Below are 21,059 nucleotides of genomic sequence, written 5' to 3' on the forward strand. Positions count from 1 at the left end.
CTGACAGGAAGACTTCCGGCAGAAACATGTGAGCAGTGCTAACTTATGGGAAATGTAGTTTAGCGAAAGCTAAAAATGCATTTCAGTTTATTTTTTTGAAGACTAAATTACCTGTAAAATATACCCACACCTAAACAAATGTGAATTTAATGTGTTTTATCATATAAACAAATTGTATTTACGTATTTAAACTTGGCGGAACTGGGTGTCCCTCCTTTTACTGTCCTCCTCCAAACACGACAAGGACTATGATTCCGAGTGGCTATGCTACTGTGATGCTTAATGTAGTGTTGCGTTTCAGGATGACCTCCCCTTATTTCTCACAAAACAAGACAGTTGTCACTGCGACAGCCTCTTTGCTATCCGGACTTAAGAAGCGAAGAAACGTGGATGCTGTTTCCTCTGTGGCTGTGAAAGCAGAAGAGGAGGATTCGGTAGTCTCCTTGTCAACATTAGGTATCATAAAAGATACTACAGTACTTGTACACTTACTAATTGATCCGTGTGTGCTAATGACACCCATGACAATGGTTCCTAGATGACGAGAGTGTCCTGTATAAGTGATGTCCCTCTTTTCCCCAAAGCTGTCAAAATTGACACTTTGACAACCATGTTGCTGTTGTTGTACATTTTGGGGGTTCGAGGGTTTGCCCGTTGAAATTCTGGTAGAAAAAAACAGAATTTCCTTTATTTTTCCAAGAAATTTCCCTTATTATAAAATGCAAATGTTGACACGTTTGATTGGAGTAAGCTCCTACATAATTAATCATAATTATTAATTAAATGCTTTCAAGTTTGTGAGTGCAACAGCTTGGTAAACATACAGTATTGGCTAAAACATAATGCAAATTTGAATAAAGAACTGTACAAAGAAAAAGTGCATGCCATGGTAAAATGTACACATCTATTGTGTTCTAAGATCAAAGTTAACGGTGGCGTGTATTTTAATCAAACATAGTGAATCTCTTGTAAATAAATAAGTAAAATGTGTGGACTAAATAATGTATTATACATTGTACAATCATAAATATGTCATTGTGATTCCTTGTTTTTGCTGTTCAGATGGAAGCCAGGATCTCTTCCAGCTTGCAACCATTCTGCCAAAACTAGAGGCAGACGTTCCGCCATTATCATCACACGTTCGCAGGCGGAGACAGATAAAAGTGGAGTATGATGAAGGTACCCCACCAGTGAAGGCAGAAAAATGGGAACCTCCTGAATGGACGAAACAGTTGGGATTCATTCGTGAGATGAGAAGCAGCCGCGATGCTCCGGTGGATCACATGGGAGCAGAGAAGTGCTACGACGGAGAGGCTCCATCTAATGTGGGTATCAAACTATTCTTTAGAAAGTTACTTATGAACATTTTCTGACCATGTCTCCGCTCCGTGCTGCAGGTGAGGCGTTTCCAGGTCTTGGTGTCGCTCATGCTGTCTAGTCAGACCAAAGATCAGGTGACAGCTGCTGCTATGCAGAGGCTGCGAGCGCACGGCTGCACTGCGGAGAAGATTCTATCTACTGATGATGACACACTGGGGAAACTTATCTATCCAGTCGGCTTCTGGAGGGTAACAACTCAAAATACACTTTAAAAGTTACTGTAATTGGTTTAGAAAACATACCTGCACCGACTTACGTACTTTTGGCGCACATCCATGTGTAGAACAAAGTCAAGTTTCTGAAGCGGACAGCAGCCTTGCTTGTGAAAGATTTTGGGGGGGACATCCCAGACAGCGTGGAGGGGCTAGTCCGTCTCCCAGGGGTTGGACCCAAGATGGCTCACCTGGCCATGGACATTGCCTGGGACCAGGTGTCTGGTATAGGTAGGAACACAAAGCCATAGCATATGCAGTCACATATAAGATGCAAAAAAAGATGCATACTGATTAAAAAAAAAAAAAAAAACATATTAGTCACCAAACATTAAACGTGCCAGAAAAAATACACTGGAACCTTCAAAACGCATCAAAAGTCAAACAATTTGGAGTTCCTCAAAAATTGTATGGAAATAATTTGTCACCAAACAAATTCAAATAACACAACTGAACACAAAATTGAATTGCCCCCTTCTGTTAAAACATAACTTCACTGAGATTAATTTAAATCTTTCAGTCTGGAAAAGATCTGGAAAGTCATTTCTACAGCTTTGGGACTCGAGCAAACCACAGTGAGAGCCATTATTCACAAATGGCGAAAACATGGAACAGTGGTGAACCTTCCCAGGAGTGTCTATCCAACCAAAATAACCTCAAGAACGCAGTGAAGACTGATCCAGAACCGCAGGCCTCACTTGCCCCATTTAAGGCCAGCGTTCATAACTCCACCGTAAGAAATATACTGTCCAAAAACAGCCTGCATGCCAGAGTCCTAAGATGAAAACCACTACGGAACAAAAAGAACATTAAAGGATTTTTTTTTTAACATGTAGTGGTATGACACCCCCATTAGTAGTGAAGTCCAACAACAGCGATTTTGTGTTCTGAGCCAAGTCCTGGTCGGATTTCGGTGCAGAGGAAAGTAGTTCCAGCTAGTTGCTAGTTTGGCTTTTCAAAATAATATGCCTTCAAAACCGAATTTCGCTGTCATACAAAAAATTAGTAAATACAAATAAAATAAAAATTACTTTGGCGAGACAAAAATTTGTAGATGTGTGTCCCATTACACCTGGCATAAAAGTAATAACTCCAACAGTAGAATATGGGGGTGGTAGTGTGATGGTCTGGGGCTGTTTTGTTGCTTCAGGACCTGGATAAATGGATAAATGGAACCATGAATTCTGCTGTCTATCAAAAAATCCTGTGGCGTGCACCTTGTGGCTGAATTACAACAATTCTGCAAAAGATGAGTGGGTCTCCACAGCGCTGTAAGAGAACGCTTGATTGCAGTTGTTGCTGCTAAGAGTGGTTCTATATTTAGGCGGGAAACCACTTTGTCACACAGAGCTAGTATATAAGTTTGGATTTTTTTTCCCTTAATAATCAAATATTTTATTTCAAACTGCATTTCGTGTTCAGTTGTGCTGTCATTGACTAATATTTCTATTTGTTTTGATGACCTGGAACATATACTGCAAGCAAAAAATAATATGAAAACACTTTTCCACATTACTTTATGCAAGTAAATATTATATTTGTAATAGTTCAGTCATTTTTGTCATCTCTCAGGCGTGGACACACACGTGCATCGGATCTCAAACAGGCTGGGCTGGCTCAGGAAGCCCACCAAGAACCCGGAGGAGACACGCAAAGCCCTGGAAGAGTGGTTACCAAGGTAACAGCAAATCTTCCGCTGACCCGTAGAATCAGTTAGACAATGTGCATTTCCATTCACCGCCTCGTGGTGTTTGCTTCCAACTGTTGCAGGGATCTGTGGAGCGAGATGAACTGGTTGCTGGTGGGTTTTGGACAGCAGGTTTGCCTTCCAACCAACCCTCTGTGCTCCGTGTGTTTGAACCAGCATAGCTGTCCGTCTGCTCATCAAAGCTCTCCTGTAAAGCGGACTAAAACTCGATCCGTGCCCTCTCTGGGACCAGCCTCCTCGCTCAGAGCAAAGAAAGAAACTGTGGTTAAGGATGAAATGGTGAGTGGGTTGCCAGATCAGGTTAATCCCACCACCCAGAGGAGGACACTAAAAAGTAAGATGAAACACTAAGTATGTTTCATAAAAAAGCTATAATTTTTACACTAAAATGTTTTGCAAACAAGCCAGTATTTCGTGTTCATTCATCTCCTATGCCACTTATCCTTCTGGGGTATGCTGGAGCCTATCCCAGCTCTCTTTGAGCGAGAGGCAGGTTATGTTTTGGGTCATTATCTAATTTCTGGGGTGAATTCCTGACCACCTGGATACTGCTACATAATCTTGTGGTTTTGGTGCCTACATACAGACAAGATCACACATTTTGGCGTGGCCTTTTATTGTGGCCAACTTAAGGCCCACCCGAGCAGGCTGTCTAATCAGCATTGTGATATGCCACACCTGACTTATGAATACTCACTAACACAGATTTGTGAACAATATTTGAGATAAATCATTTTAAATAGGGGCGGCACGGCGGCGGTCTAGTGGTTAGCGCGCAGACCTCACAGCTAGGAGACCACGGTTCAATTCCAACCTCGGCCATCTCTGTGTGGAGTTTGCGTGTTCTCCCCGTGCATGCGTGGTTTTTCTCCGGGTACTCCGGTTTCCTCCCACATTCCAAAAAAACATGCTAGGTTAATTGGCGACTCCAAATTGTCCATAGGTATGAATGTGAGTGTGAATGGTTGTTTGTCTATATGTGCCCTGTGATTGGCTGGCCACCAGTCCAGGGTGTACCGCCCGAAGACAGCTGGGACAGGCTCCAGCACCCCCCGCGACCCTCGTGAGGATAAGCGGTAGAAAATGAATGAATTAATTTTAAATAGGGGCGGCACGGCGGTCTAGTGGTTAGCGCGCAGACCTCACAGCTAGGAGACCACGGTTCAATTCCAACCTCGGCCATCTCTGTGTGGAGTTTGCATGTTCTCCCCGTGCATGCGTGGGTTTTCTCCGGGTACTCCGGTTTCCTCCCACATTCCAAAAAAACATGCTAGGTTAATTGGCGACTCCAAATTGTCCATAGGTATGAATGTGAGTGTGAATGGTTGTTTGTCTATATGTGCCCTGTGATTGGCTGGCGACCAGTGTGTACCAGTGTGTACCCCGCCTCATGCCCGAAGACAGCTGGGATAGGCTCCAGCATCCCCTGTAAACCTCGTGAGGAAAAAGCGGTAGAAAATGAATGAATGAATTTCAAATAATAGAAAATAATTTTGTGTACACAGAATCTTTTGAGAAAAATGGGAAAATAAAAGTGTTATTTTAGGTGAGTTAGTAACTTCCATTTCCTGTGCCACTAGTTCAGGGTCACATCAACAGTGTGAACCACTATACACTACCAATGGACCCTTATTCATTCATATCAATGAGTGAAGGTTATCTTTAAATGTACAACATTAAAAATGTCCAAATCAGTTACATCAAAGTGACAAATATATATTTTGTTATACAATTCAAAAAGAGGATATTGAATGTGTTGTTAATGATGTGCCTGTATGTATTTACTGTATTGTTTTGCTGTTCTCTTAGTTACTATAAGTGGTGTATATTGCTTTTATTTTGAAAGGATATGAACGCGCACTATTGACATGCGTTGGACCCCCCCCCCCCCCCCTCTAGAATCTAGAATCTGCCCTCGGATTGTCTGGTGACGATGCAGTAGTGCGCCAGTGCAGCTCGGGTGCGCTGCGTCCTTGGGTGTGCGTCAACTAGACCCAACGTGTCGCTGTTGGCGCCTCCTTCTCACACAGTTGGAAACACCTCCCACCTGACAAGGACAATTAAGCGGAGGAGCAGCTTTCTAATCTCTGATCTCTGATAATACCGTCCCACGGACGGGGTTTAGCATCTGCTCCTGATTTATGGACTACTTTTTTGACGCATACCTTTGACCGCTCCATGCGTGCGCATTGGTTAGTTTTAACGTTGGTTGGTTTGAGGCAACTTTTTTAATCGACACTTTCGACCATCGTGGATCACTAATCGTACCGCATCATGCGTAATGGTGATGATCTTTTGGGCACAGGAGCCCTCGGTCTTGTTGGATTAAGAGTCCGTGACCCCAAATCACTTGGACCTGTTTGCTGCTTCTGACTTGCTGGGATGGAGATCCAGCTGAGACCCAGGGTGTGCTACCTGATCAAAACAGAACACGGTTATGGATTCCATCTTCACGGTGAGAAGAACAAAGGTGGACAGTTTATCCGGAGAGTGGAGCCCGGCTCTTCGGCGGACCTGGCCGGGCTGAGACCCGGGGATCGGGTGGTGGAGGTGAACGGGGAGAATGTGGAGAAGGAAAGCCACCATCAGGTGAGGGCCGCTTCCGTGGACATGTTACTTCCAACTCACAGGTGGCTCCTTGCCTCTTAGAAGAGGAAACAATAAATAAATACCTGTTGGACAACTTTTTCTTTGCCCCAGGAGGAGGAGGAGGAGGGGGGGTACTTAAATGGGTTAATGTGAGCCTTGTGTAAAAGGGATCATGTTGAACTGGAGGGAACTCTTAGTGTGGATGGATGAATGTGGTTCATCTCCAAAGTTTCTTTACTGTCTGGAATCGTTTGTTGGTGCAGCTGCGGTTGTTGTCATGGCAACATAACTTTTTTCTTTTGTTACACTTTGGTCCAGGGAGAAGTATTTGAACAATAACATATAGTATTCTTGATATAATCTTTATTCACCGCCACAAAGCATGTGAAATAAAACAAGCTACACGTCATTGAAGTGAGTAGAACATCATCAAATTCTGAGTCCCGTGAGATTCATTCATTTATTTATTTTCTACCGCTTTTCTTCACGAGGGTTGTGGGGGGTGCTGGAGCCTATCCCAGCTGTCTTTGGGCGAGAGGACTGGACTGGTCGCCAGCCAATCACAGGGCACATATAGACAAACAACCATTCACACTCACATTTATACCTATGGACAATTTGGAGTCACCAATTAACCTAGCATGTTTTTGGAATGTGGGAGGAAACCGGAGTACCCGGAGAAAACCCACGCATGCACGGGGAGAACATGCAAACTCCACACAGAGATGGCCGAGGGTGGAATTGAACCCTGGTCTCCTAGCTGTGAGGTATGCGCGCTAACCACTCGACCGCCGTGCCGCCAGCTCACCAGTTATTAAGTTTTTTATATATTTGTGTGATGATCTGAACATGCAAAAAAAGTGGTCTCAAACACGTGGCCCGCGGGCCAAATGTGGCCCACAGGACACTAGTTTCAGGCCCGCGCCTTGATATGAAAGTTTAATGTTAGTGCGACCCGCTCAAGTTTGATATGGATGCTGTATGGTATCATGTACCCAGAAAAAAATATTACGTTTGATTAATGTTCATGTTAAAGGTTAAATAACTGTTAATAGTTATCCTCCCTATCCGTGTGGAAGTGGTAAGTTTTTGGCTATTTAAGTTTAAAGGAAATAACTTGAAGGCTACCGTTTAGGTGGCTAGCTCTCTAGTTTGCGAGTTAGCATGTGTCTGAAGACCCTGCAGTTGCGCAATATGTTGTAAATAAAAAGAGTATAAATGTGACTATAGTCGTGTTTTGTCATGTCTACAGGGCTCTAATAATGCTTTGTTCATTTTAATCTGAAAAAAATCATTTGTCTACCCACCAACTATATGTGGTTTCTTAAGTTTTTATTATTTGCCGTTTTATTATTATTATTATATTTATTTATTTATTACTGATTGATTTTCTTTATTCTTGATTTGTTTATTTATTTTTTTTATTTTTTTGTTTTTGTTTTTAATAAATGCATTTTTTTGTTTTTTTTTTGGAAAACCTGATGCGGCCCAGTCTCACCCAGACCCGAGCTCCAGTGGCCCCCAAGTAAATTGAGTTTGAGACCCCTGCTGTAGGAATAGATGAAAGTGAAAGTATGACTATGATGCAAAGATAACCATCGGCACATTGTTTGTTGATGTGATTGATTCCTTGCCAGATGAAATTAGAAATTACAATATGGGCCAGATTTTAAGAGTAACATGTAACATGCCCGCACTGTGTACAGGTGGTGGAGCGTATTCGAGAGGTACCTCACCGCACCAGACTACTGGTAGTGGATCGGAATACGGAAGACTACCTCCAGAGTTGTGGCCTGGCTTGCACAGAGGATTTGGCCATCGAGATGGGAACCCTCTCCCCGCGTCCCTCACCTGGGACCACACCGTCCACTTCTCCCATACCCCGAACGATTTCACCCAGGTCCCTCAAGTCTGATGACACTCTTCCTGCAGAGTCACCCACTCCCGCGACCCTAGGAGGCAAGGTCAAGAGATCCTCAGTGACATCGAGTACTGTAACGGATACAGAGGTAATATAATATGATGTCATCGGTATTATGCTTTATGGGGAGGATACGCGTATGTTAGCAATAATGAACTGCATTGTTTCCAATACATTCATTTACAGTATGTGGCAGCCTGAAGGTACTTTTGGAGACAGATACCACAAATTGTACTTTTCAACAATCAGCGAGTACTACTGTGAGGCCAGTCATTTATAATGGTTTTTACTCACTTTTTGCAGATGCATGTCAGCTAATTATGCAAAAAAAAATTTTTGCCAAATTTTTTTTCAAAATTTTTCATACATGCAATGCGTGAAATTTGCATAATTTTTCAATTCTGCAAATTCAACAACTACATCGTCACTCATCCCACCAAACCGCCATGCCACATATAGATTGCAGTCCTGTGATAATCATTGTTCCCACAGTCCAGTTGGAAGGGAAACATTTAAGAACAGAACAGTAAACGTCATTACAGATTTTTAACACCCTCTGCCCTCAAAAGATCCGACGCCACCGTGACGTGTATGTTTACAAGGCACTGTTCTCAAAGAGGTGTGGTAACTACAGTATTGTGTTGTTAAAAAGGCCCGTTGCTCTGTGCATACTGACTGTTAACGCCTTAGACCAGGGGTCTCAAACTCAATTTACTTGGGGGCCACTGGAGCTCGGGTCTGGGTGAGACTGGGCCGCATCAGGTTTTCCAAAAAAAATTGTTCTCAAATATCTTACTTTTTATTTTTCTACACAAAATAAGATGAAAAATAAATAAACAAATCAAGAATAAAGAAAATCAATCAATCAGTAATAAATAAATATAATAATAATAATAATAAAACGGCAAGTAATAAAAACTTAAGAAACCACATATAGTTGGTGGGTAGACAAATTATTTTTTTCAGATTAAAATGAACAAAGCATTATTAGAGCCCTGTAGACATGACAAAACACGACTATAGTCACATTTATATATTTTTTTATTTACAACATATTGCGCAACTGCAGGGTCTTCAGACACATGCTAACTCGCAAACTAGAGAGCTAGCGACCTAAACGGTAGCCTTCAAGTTATTTCCTTTAAACCTAAATAGCCAAAAACATACCACTTCCACACGGATAGGGAGGATAACTATTAAGTTATTTAACCTTTAACATGAACATTAATCAAACGTAATAATTTTTTCTGGGTACATGATACCATACAGCATCCGTATCAAACTAACATTAAACTTTCATATCAAGGCGGGGGCCTCAAACTTGTGTCCTGCGGGCCACATTTGGCCCGCGGGCCGTGTGTTTGAGACCCCTGCCTTACACTGACTTTTAAAGTCAACTCATCCATCCTTCCTTCAAACTGAAGCACTAAACAAAATTTTAAATTTTGTACTTATTTCTTTTTGACGTCCAATACAGACCAAAGGTTCAGTCTGGAGTTCTTAGTTTTACGTCCCGATGTTGCTGACATCGGAACACTTTGTCAGAGCTGTGTTTGGCCTCCAAACAAAGTGGCGCTCGATCGTCAAGACCAACGGCTTTAATCAGTCTGTCATGTGTTTAGCCGAAGGCAGGGTAAATAGTGGTTACCCCTTGGCTGGATGGTGCAATTCTCTTTCCCATTCTTAATCAAAAAAGGCTGTGATATAAAGACAAAATATACATTCATTCATTCATTCATTCATTTTCTACCGCTTTTTCCTCGCGAGGATCGCGGGGGGTGCTGGAGCCTATCCCAGCTGTCTTCAGGCAAGAGGCGGGGTACAAAATATACAGTATGAATATAATAAGAGTAGGTCAGCTTTTGCACAAACAGACAAATCTCATGCCTTGCCTGGTACACGCACTGTTAGCATGACCATATTATGTGTAATATAACTACTACTAGTACTGCACTGTCGTGTATAGTATGTATTATACTTGTATGTATTATCGTCTTGGTCACTTTACTCTTATTTTATTAGTAAGGAATATCTTCAACAGTTCATGCATGTGAATGTGTCTCATTCTTAATTAGTTTTTATTTATTTATGTTTTATTTAAGTTTTTTTCTATAATGTGCCACTGGCTAGTAAAAAAAAAAATTGCAACAACTGGCGTCACTTTGGACAGAATTGCTTTTATACGGCTTCATCGGGTTTGCACGTATGACGTGATGTAGACTCCATAACTCTTCAACTCGTTAACTATTTAGCTCGTTAGCTTCTTTTGTCGTGAGCAAATTATGGTTCATGTCTATGAATAGTCTCAGTCATCCAGAGGATAAATACTTTGGATTTTGCACCAAATTTTCAGACAAGAGCCGTCCTATCTAGTGATTTTGTTTGTTCCGTATAATCTTTCAGTATGAACCAATGAAGCCTGCTTCTAAGACAACCTGAACAGTCCGGTTCCAATCGATTCAATGATTCAATTAAATAGCTGCTGGAACATTCTATTTTTATTTCAAATGTTGATCTGAAATCAGGAGAAGGCGCGTCGACACAGAAGCACAAATCATGCTTCAAAGACTGAACTTGAAATTGAAAGCAGGGAATGCAACAAAGTGTAAACAAAGGAGAGCAGCAAACAAGTGTATTCCATACTTTTGTTTCTCAGAATCAGAATCAAAAATGGTTTATTGCCAGGTATGATCAAACACATACTAGGAATTTGTTTTGGTGAAGTAGGTGCAGACACATCTATTAAAAAAAAGAATGAAAATACAAAATATGCAGAATAAACAGTATAAATATATGTACACAATCTGTTTTTTGTTTGTTATTCCGGAATTGCAGTCCGATTGTTTTTGTTCCTAAGAGTCCAAAACTGAGCGTTAATGTAACGCATATACAATGACAAATTTGGTTCATCGCCGTCTTGTCTCAAGTGAGCAATGGTTGACATTTATCCAACGTAAACACAGACAGACAAGATTTCATTGTTGCGTGAGAGCGGCAGACGCCCATATAAAGCCTGCCTAAAGAGGTCAAACACAGACATAAACATTAAATACTTCCGAAGTCAAGACTTTCATTGAAAGCAGTATACTATGTACCATTACTAAATCTGACTCACAATGTCATTTTATATAGGCTATAATCATCACGCAGCAATTTAACACTCAAAAGGTAGGTAGGAAACATACATAACAAGGGGTTTGCAACAGTTTGCAACCCAACCCCTGATCAGTCAAGTCCCAAGTTTGGAGAGTACTTTATCTCCTGGCAACACCTCACCCGTTTTGCCGAAACAAACCAGGGGTATCCAAACTGTGCCACAAAGGCCATCTTTGCACCGTGAAATATTTTTTTAAACAGCAAAAGTGGAAAAAATAAAGCAAAAAGACGTAATGTAACTAAAAAACAAAAATGCTGATATTTTTTGAAACCTTTGGTTTACCATTTCGAAACATTCCCTCACTACAGATGGAGGCCTCACCAGAGCCATCGACCGAGCTCCTTCCCCGCCTGTGTCACCTGGTGAAAGGGGAACAAGGCTACGGCTTCAACCTACATAACAATAAGGCAAAGTGTGGACAATTTGTACGCTCCGTGGACCCCCACTCACCTGCTGAGAGTGCAGACATGCGTCCGGGAGACCGGCTGGTGGAGGTACACACACACTCTGGCCGTGGTGCTTACACTATTTATAGAAAAAATATATATATCGATATTAATTAGGGATGTCCGATATTTACTTTTTTGCCAAAAACCCACATGCCGATATTGTCCAACTCTCAATTTCTAATAGCGATACCAGACGATACCGATATGTGTAATGTGACAAAAAATCTGATACCCATATCAACCAATATTAGCCAATAGCTGATATATCGTGCCGATAATTATCGGCACCGATATTTCATTCATTCATTAATTTTCTACCGCTTTTCCTCATGAGAGTCGCGGGGGGTGCTGGAGCCTATCCCAGCTGTCTTCGATCGAGAGGCGGGGTACACCCTGGACCGGTCGCCAGCCAGCCAATCACAGGGCACATATAGACAAACAACCATTCACACTCACATTCATACCTATGGACAATTTGGAGTTGCTAATTAACCTAGCATGTTTTTTTGGAATGTGGGAGGAAACCGGAGTACCGGGAAAAAAACCCACGCATGCACGGGGAGAACATGCAAACTCCACACAGAGATGGCCGTGGGTGGAATTGAACTCTGGTCTCCTAGCTGTGAGGTCTGCGCGCTAACCACTAGACCCCCATGCAGCCCGCAACGATAATTATCAGCATAAAAATGCAATGATAATATTAGACATCCCTAATATTTATAAATAGTTTGAATCTCCGTTTGGGTCCAGTCCAAGGTGTACGCTGTCTCTCACCCAAAGTCACATGGGATAGACTCCAGCATAATGACTTCCTTTGAAACTACTATACTAAATATTTACAGGTAATTAATAGTCATTCAATCATTCACAATTCCAAGTGGTGTCATGCTAGGTTAATTGGCGATTCCAAATTGTCCGTAGACAAATTATTTTTTTCAGATTAAAATGAACAAAGCATTATTAGAGCCCTGTAGACATGACAAAACACAACTATAGTCACATTTATACTCTTTTTTATTTACAACATATTGCGCAACTGCAGGGTCTTGAGACACATGCTAACTCGCAAACTAGAGACCTAGCGACCTAAACGGTAGCCTTCAAGTTATTTCCTTTAAACTTAAATAGCCAAAAACTTACCACTTCCACACGGATAGGGAGGATAGCTATTAACAGTTATTTAACCTTTAACATGAACATTAATCAAACCTAATAATTTTTTTCTGGGTACATGATACCATACAGCATCCGTATCAAACTCGCGCGGGCCGCACTAGAGAGCTAGCGACCTAAACGGTAGCCTTCAAGTTATTTCCTTTAAACTTAAATAGCCAAAGACTTACCACTTCCACACGGATAGTGAGGATAACTATTAACAGTTATTTAACCTTTAACATGAACATTAATCAAACGTAATATTTTTTTCTGGGTACATGATACCATGCAGCATCCGTATCAAACTCGCGCGGGCCGCACAAGAGAGCTAGCGACCTAAACGGTAGCCTTCAAGTTATTTCCTTTAAACTTAAATAGCCAAAAACTTACCACTTCCACACGGATAGTGAGGATAACTATTAACAGTTATTTAACCTTTAACATGAACATTAATCAAACTTAATATTTTTTTCTGGGTACATGATACCATGCAAGCATCCGTATCAAACTTGCGCGGGCCGCACTAACATTAAACTTTCATATCAGGACACCTCAAACTAGTGTCCTGCGGGCCACATTTGGCCCACGGGCCGCATGTTTGAGACCCCTGTCCTACAGCTTTGTGTTCTGCCGTTGCCACAGCAATATAGAGTGGGGTGAAAAAGTGTTTTTTTTTTTTTTGCATGTTCAGATCATCACACAAATATAAAAGAAAACTTGAAAAGTGAATGGTTGTTTGTCTATATATGAATGTGGGAAAGGAGTGTCACCCCCCCACCCCCCCTTATTAATCAGGTCCTTGCACTGATTTACAGTGTGATAGGATTAAAGCAGATGAGCTGGAATTAGAAGTTCTTAGACTGGAAGTGAGAGAGAGACGGTGTTTACATGGTGAAAGGCTGGAAATGTTAAGTTTTATATCATCTTAAAAGGAGCACATGAAAGGTTGGTGCCAAACTCCCTCTGTGGGAGACATTTTAGTGTCGTGTAGAGGAAATTGTGTCATGCAAATCAACCCGCTTCCACTCAAATTACGTTTTTTTTTCCCCCCCAGGTGAGGCAAGACATGCCTCCTGCTTGTCACGTTGTATAAAGGATACTACTTAGTCTCTAGTGTCCTTTCTCGTTAACATCACAGCAGCTCCACATGTCCTTTACATCTTCCTTTTTTTCCATGTCTGCTGTTTGTCAGGTAAACGGGGTGAACATTGAAGGTATGAAGCACTCTGAGGTTGTGGCACTCATTAGAGTAAGTGAGCAAGAAGTGCGCCTCCTGGTGGTCGACCAGGAGACAGACGAGCTCTTCCATAGACTGGGGATCACGCCCACTGCACGACACGTATGTATTCTGTGTGGTTCCTTTGCCTTTTGTTTATGCACATACTGTGTTTTATAAGAAAATGAGTGATTTCTTCAGCCAATTCAGTCAAAAAATAGAAATGGGCGTAATTATTCATTCAATGCTTATCCTCACGAGGGTCGCGGTGGTGCTGGAGCCTATCACAGCTCTCTTTGGGCGAGAGGCGGGCTACACCCTGGACTGGTCGCCAGCCAATCACAGGGCACATATAGACAAACAACCATTCACACTCACATTCATACCTATGGACAATTTGGAGTCGCTAATTAACCTAGCATGTTTTTGGAATGTGGGAGGAAACCGGAGTACCCGGAGAAAACCCACGCATGCACAGGGGGGAGAACATGCAAACTCCACACAGAGATGGCCGAGAGTGGCATTGAACTTTGGTCTCCTAGCTGTGAGGTCTGCGCGCTAACCACTCGACCACCTAACTACGTAACTCGCAGTTAGTTAGCTAACTAGGTTGCAAACTAGAGAGCTAGCGACCGAAACGGAAACCTTCAAGTTATTTCCTTTAAACCTAAATAGCCAAAAACTTACCACTTCCACACGGATAGGGAGGATAACTATTAACAGTTATTTAACCTTTAACATGAACATTAATCAAACGTAATAGTTTTTTCTGGGTACATGATACCATACAGCATCCATATCAAACTTGCGCGGGCCGCACTAACATTAAACTTTCATATCAAGGCGGGGGCCTCAAACTAGTGTCCTGCGGGCCACATTTGGCCCACGGGCCGCGTGTTTGAGACCCCTGATGTAGGGCCACACAGTCAGGAGTGAAACGGTGAAATTCAAACCACAATGCGGCGAGGGAAGACTGTAGTACTTTTGTGGCAACAATGTGGCGTTACTTATTGGAAGATAGTAAATGTAGTAGTGTTGAGTACATTACTTTTTAAAAAGTGGATTTAGCTTCTTTTTTTTTTTAGTTTTTGAGCAAAAAATATATATTTGTTTAAATTCCTCTCCTGTTTCTCACAGGTCTACATGGATGAATCAGCTGCAGAAAATGCATCATCTTCACCTTCACCAACCATTGACCACCATTCCACCACAGAAGCACCAATCATACACGTGACCCTAACGGACGCCACCATCACAAACATGTCCCCTAAACCGCGAGCCAACGGAAGCTGTGCATCCCAGTCCTCCACCAGCTCCACCACCCAATCAGAGATCAGTAGCTCTGATATGAGCTTCCAGGTGAGAGAGAAGTGTGAGTGTGGACATCATCTAAATCAGGGGTCTCAAATTCAATTTACCCGGGGGGCCACTGGAGCTAGGGTCTGGGCGAGACCGCATCAGGTTTTCAAAAAAAAAAACAGAAAAATGAATAAACTTTGCTTTGGTTCCGATTTTCTACAATAAAAGTTATTTCCTTTAAACTTAAAAAGCCAAAAACTTACCACTTCCACACAGATAGGGAGGATAACTATTAACAGTTATTTAACCTTTAACATGAACATTAATCAAACGTAATAATTTATTCTGGGTACATGATACCATACAGCATCCATATCAAACTTGCGCGGGCCGCACTAACATTAAACTTTCATATCAAGGCGGGGGCCCCGCGGGCCGCGTGTTTGAGACCCCTGTTCTAAATGATGAGCTGAATGTTTGAATCTAAGTCATGTTAAATGTGTGTGTTGGAGGTCCCCGATGAGGATGACAGGCGAGTTTCCGACCCTTTCTTGGACAGCGGTCTCCGCTTGAGCCCGACTGCGGCCGAGGCGAAACAAAAGGTGCTTGCCGGGCGCCACAAAAAGAAGGCGCCCCCTATGGATTGGAGCAAGAAACAGGAGATCTTTAGCAACTTCTGATTGCACAGAATAAGAAGAATTCAGACAACAAGGTTGGTTTATGAACTATGATACCATCCACTTGATCAAAAGTAAATACAAACAATAACAATCATAGTGATAGTGATCATTTAGATTGGTTATGTCATTTACTGTATATGGGCCATTCCACCACATTGGTGCCTTTTGTTGGTTCATTTTGAGTCTGAACGACTCAAAATGTGTATCGGTCCATCTCAGGCAACTTTATTTCCTTTTTGAATACGTTTCTAAACACTAATATTTTTTTATTAGTGTATTTTTTTCCTCACGATGGTCGCGAGGGTGATGGAGCTTATCCCAGCTGTTTTTGGGCAAGAGGCGGGGTACACCCTGGACTGGTCACCAGCCAATCACAGGGTACATATAGACAAACAACCATGCACACTCACATTCATACCTATGGACAATTTGGAGTCGCCAATTAACCTAGCATGTTTTTGGAATGTGGGAGGAAACCGGAGAAAACCCACACATCCACACAGAGATGGCCGAGGGTGGAATTGAACCCTGGTCTCCTACCTGTGAGGTCTGCGCGCTAACCACTCAACCACCGTGCCGCCCATGATGAATTATTGAATACAATAATTACGTCAGCTGCACAGCGGTCGAGGGGTTAGCTAGGACACCCAAGTTCGATTCCACCCTCGGCCATCTCTGTGTGGAGTTTGCATGTTCTCCCCGTGCATGCGTGGGTTTTCTCCGGGTACTCCGGGTTTCCTCCCACATTCCAAAAACATGCTAGGTTAATTAGCGACTCCAAATTGTCCATAGGTATGAATGTGAGTGTGAATGGTTGTTTGTCTATATGTGCCCTGTGATTGGCTGGCGACCAGTCCAGGATGTATCCCGCCTCACGCCCAAAGACAGCTGGGATAGGCTCCAGCATACCCGTGACCCTAGTGAGGATAAGCAGCATAGAAGATGGATGGATGGATGGAAGGACTGAAATCAACAAGAATGGTTTTTCAGCATATAATTAGCCTTCACAACTAATTTTTTTTCCAGTGGTCAAAGTAGTTTAAATTATTCTATTATATTATTCTATTTTGAACTTCCGATTAATACAACAAATTTTGTTATACTTACTAGTTAATTCAATTTGTACATTTATACATTTCATTTCCTGGGACCACAAATGGCACTGATTCAGTGGAATGGCCCATATGCATACATTATCTGTTCTGTGAAATTTTCACACCCCACGCTGTGTTAAATGATGACAGACACACACATCATGACAAATGGTACCCTGTGTGGGCCAACAGGACTATATAAACTGTAAAGCAGTCTTTAAGATGTGCTTATGTTTGTGTACTTGTGATTTTATCTGCATGTCTTATAAAGCTGTAGAATTGTGTTGTTGTTGTTGAAGCCTTAGAGGCTGTATCTTTAATTTAAACCAAATATCAACATGGGCTGGACGAGTGGTTAGCACACAGGTCTCACAGGTAGGAGACCCGAGTTCAATTCCACCCTCGGCCATCTCTGTGTGGAGTTTGCATGTTCTCCCCGTGCATGCGTGGGTTTTCTCCGGGTACTCCGGTTTCCTCCCACATTCCAAAAACATGCTAGGTTAATTGGCGACTCCAAATTGTCCATATAGGTATGAATGTGAGTGTGAATGGTTGTTTGTCTATATGTGCCCTGTGATTGGCTGACCCCGCCTCTCGCCCAAAGACAACTGGGATAGGCTCCAGCACCCCCCGTGGTAGAAAATGAATGAATGAATAATATCAACATAACATACCTGCTTCTCTTCAGTGTAAGCTTTTCTTCAGTAAAAGGAAGCTAGATGTTTTTGAATAAAAGAATAAAAGCAAGGTAGAAAATGTGATCATTTTTTTGAGAAATGTTCTGTGTAGTTTGCTTGTGTGTGTAAAATGCTAGAATTAAATCATTATTTTTTCAAGACTTGACATTTTTGTTTGCCTCAGACACATTTCGACCAACAGGTTTATACCACTCAGAAAATACTATAATGAAACTAAAAAGCAGAAGTAAGAACAGGAAATCGTCCAGGATCGTCCAACACAGCTTTCGAGATCTTTAAAAAACTTTAAAAACTTTGCTTTGGTTCCGATTTTCTACAAGAAAAGCTCTGATAAAACGTTCCACTGTTCTCAAATATCTTTATTTTCTTCACAAAATAAGATGAAAAATAAATAAACAAATCAAGAATAAAGAAAATCAATCAATCAGTAATAAATAAATATAATAATAATAATAAAACGGCAAATAATAAAAACTTAAGAAACCACATATAGTTGGTGGTTAGACAAAAAAAAATTTTCAGATTAAAATGAACAAAGCATTATTAGAGCCCTGTAGACATGACAAAACACGACTATAGTCACATTTATACTCTTTATTTACAACTTATTGCGCACCTGCAGGGTCTTGTGACACATGCTAACTCGCAAACTAGAGAGCTAGCGACCTAAACGGTAGCCTTTAAGTTATTCCCTTTAAACTTAAATAGCCAAAAACTTACCACTTCCACACGGATAGGGAGGATAACTATTAACAGTTATTTAACCTTTAATATGAACATTAATCAAACGTAATAATTTTTTCTGGGTACATGATACCATACAGCATCCATATCAAACTTGCGCGGGCCGCACTAACATTAAACTTTCATATCAAGGCGGGGGCCTCAAACTAGTGTCCTGCGGGCCACATTTGGCCCGCGGGCCGCATGTTTGAGACCCATGGTGGTCTTTATTTTTTTTTATATCAAGCTTCATGTTGAAGGTCTTGTCCCTGAGCTCGGGGACTTTGACAGCTCTTGCACAGTGGCAATAATAAATAAAAGATTATTCACATTGCAAAATGAGAGTAGGAGTACCTTTTTAAAAAGGACAGGACTAATGTGTGTCCTTCATGAGTAACTGACATGTGGGGGCAGAATGCTTGTTGATGAAATGCTTACATATCTCAAATACAAAATCATTTTTAACCGTTTTTATTGTATCTCAATGTTTTCACACTCTGTCTCCTTGTTAGTTTGCTGTCTTTTAATGGGATGAATTTACGGGATGAATTGGAATTTCCCTCTGAGGATTTTAATAAGTATAACATAAATTACAATTCAATGAAAAATACAATTTACATTAAAACAGAGCAGGGTGCTATAGTTATAGAATTACACAAGAAAAACCTGAACTCCAAATAATTTTATTTCAATTCCCTGTCTGAAGACATCCACACAACAACAAAAAATGTACCAGTCTGTCAATCTGCAAGATCATGCTCTTTATTACAGACATTGTTTGTATTCTTTTTTTAAAAATCTCTCGGTCTCACTTTATTACTCATTTGTTCCCATCTTTTTGGCACCAGTTTGGAAAACTTTTAGAAATCGTGGTTCATCTGAAGAAAAATACAGACTCCTATGCAATAAACGACTAAAATAACAATACATCATGTAAAAAGATCTGAACCAATCTGGGATTTGGATTGTCTTATTTTTTAATATAAACTGGTTGTAATCTCGGTCATCACAGTTGAGGTCCTGTACCTGTGCCACTGTATTAGATGATGGCAAACAACATTAAAAATCATTTTAACTTTTCATATTTCCATAATAAATGTTAAAAACAGCTACTTTTCTATCAAGTAACTTTTTTTTTGGCAGAGTCCTGGCTCGCTTATGTGTAATAAACCGCTCTCTGTGGTGTGAAGGGCCTTGAAATCACTCTTAAAATACATGTCAACCATCCACTAAGACATCGGTGAAGAAACCACACACACAAGGCATGCTTACAAAAGTGGGCCAGGGCAAGCCAGTCACCCCCCCCCCTGGAAAATGAAAGTTAATTTGCACCTATCATATGAACGCTGTCAAAGTATCCAAAACATGCTTGAAGGCAAACAACTTCTCATGCAGGATCTCTCCAATAGTCGCACGCAGACTCAGACAATCAATATGGCAAGGTTAGTCATTGTAAAAGTGCGGATTAGTCGCAATTTCACAAAGTTGGTTTTATTTGCCATTTAGTATTGGGATATTTTCTTTTTTTTTTTTTTGCAATGCAAAGACACTAAATTCACAGTGTAGAATGACACAACACTGACATTAGAATAAACATGTATCATATGGGCACAGTTACAAAATAAGTCTGTACAAAAAAAAAATAAAAGTGCAAAAACAACATTAACGGTAAGTGGCCTTTGTGCTAATTATGACGATTGTGTAATTTCATATTAACAAAAGACAACAATAGCAGCAAAAAGAAAAAAAATAGAATGTGGACCAGTTGTGAAACATCATAAAGATCATTGCTTAAAGTATTATGGCAGCGAATGGATATCGACACAAATGTAGAACTTAAAACACATGCGTACACACACACACACACACACACCATCACAGTTAACAGGTGCCAAGGACATTGTGGTGGGAGTCAAGTTTAAGCTCAGTACCATGTCAAAAACAATACAAAAATCACATAGTGGATGAAGAACAATAAAGTAAGGGTTTACACACTGCACATGTCATCACAGACAAACACACACACACACACACACACAAAGATTTATATACACACACAAATAACCCTCATAGAGACAACCAAGTGTGTAATTCTCTCTACAATTTCCTCCCCTTTGGTGAGAAAATAATATGTTAGCCCTAATCCTCCCTTCATGGAGGAGTGGTGTCTGTGTAGCAACAAAGAGACACAATAGAGCCTATTCTCTCTCTCTCTCCAGATCAGGTAGAAAACATGACAAGATGATGTCAACAATGAATGGATAGTTGTGTGAAGCAGCACTGAGTCAGAATGAGGGTTAAAAACGTTGACGGCGGCTAGCGAGGCTATATTACAGCTCAGCGGAATTCAGTGGCAACAAATGAAGTAATTCCTTTTGAATGATATTTCCCCTGGAAAAGTCTGATATCACCCAGAAAGTGAACATTATTAAAACACCTGTCTGTCTGTCTAAACTGCATGCGATAGGTTGTAAAAAGTCTTATAGTGCCACCCACAGTCGTTTGCAAGTACTGCATGTTGCAGCAAAAATGTGCAAGAAGTGTTTGAGAGTCTGTAAATGTCTGGTCTGTCTGATGGTCTAGCTACTCTTACGATTAAGAATCCTGATGAAATCTCCTCCCAGGCAAGTAACAGCCATGTCTGTGGCTCTTATTAATAAAGTCCCTCCCTCTCGTTCCCTGAACGTTCTCCATGCCGGTCTCTGTCCCCGCCTCCCTCCGTACTTCATGTTTCTATCCCTCCAGGCTCGTCTCCAGGTCCCTCTCGCTGTCCCTACC

At 41.3% G+C, this 21,059-nt stretch overlaps 2 protein-coding genes and 1 long non-coding RNA gene across 3 annotated transcripts; all 3 read left to right on the forward strand.

The window, feature by feature from the left end:
• The first annotated feature begins 234 nt into the window (after positions 1-234).
• On the forward strand, positions 235-4,881 carry nthl1 (nth-like DNA glycosylase 1). The gene is made up of 6 exons (XM_058069432.2): positions 235-456; positions 1,063-1,325; positions 1,398-1,568; positions 1,664-1,823; positions 3,165-3,270; positions 3,363-4,881. Exons 1-6 carry the CDS (start codon positions 249-251, stop codon positions 3,649-3,651), a joined length of 1,197 nt encoding a protein of 398 aa, XP_057925415.2. The 5' UTR covers positions 235-248; the 3' UTR covers positions 3,652-4,881.
• Positions 4,882-5,334: 453 nt separating this feature from the next.
• On the forward strand, positions 5,335-16,044 carry nherf2 (NHERF family PDZ scaffold protein 2). The gene is made up of 6 exons (XM_058073856.2): positions 5,335-5,889; positions 7,596-7,898; positions 11,276-11,461; positions 13,764-13,910; positions 14,925-15,146; positions 15,599-16,044. Exons 1-6 carry the CDS (start codon positions 5,683-5,685, stop codon positions 15,764-15,766), a joined length of 1,233 nt encoding a protein of 410 aa, XP_057929839.2. The 5' UTR covers positions 5,335-5,682; the 3' UTR covers positions 15,767-16,044.
• A 401-nt stretch (positions 16,045-16,445) lies between these two features.
• On the forward strand, positions 16,446-17,696 carry LOC144899789 (uncharacterized). Its single transcript, XR_013628087.1, has 2 exons — positions 16,446-16,558; positions 17,391-17,696. It is a non-coding gene; the product is annotated as an uncharacterized LOC144899789 (long non-coding RNA).
• Positions 17,697-21,059: the final 3,363 nt, after the last annotated feature.

This window comes from Doryrhamphus excisus, linkage group LG9 (assembly GCF_037039965.1).
Source record: "Doryrhamphus excisus strain RoL-2023G ecotype Guam linkage group LG9, RoL_Dexc_Guam_v1.1, whole genome shotgun sequence".
Classification (NCBI taxonomy): domain Eukaryota; kingdom Metazoa; phylum Chordata; class Actinopteri; order Syngnathiformes; family Syngnathidae; genus Doryrhamphus; species Doryrhamphus excisus.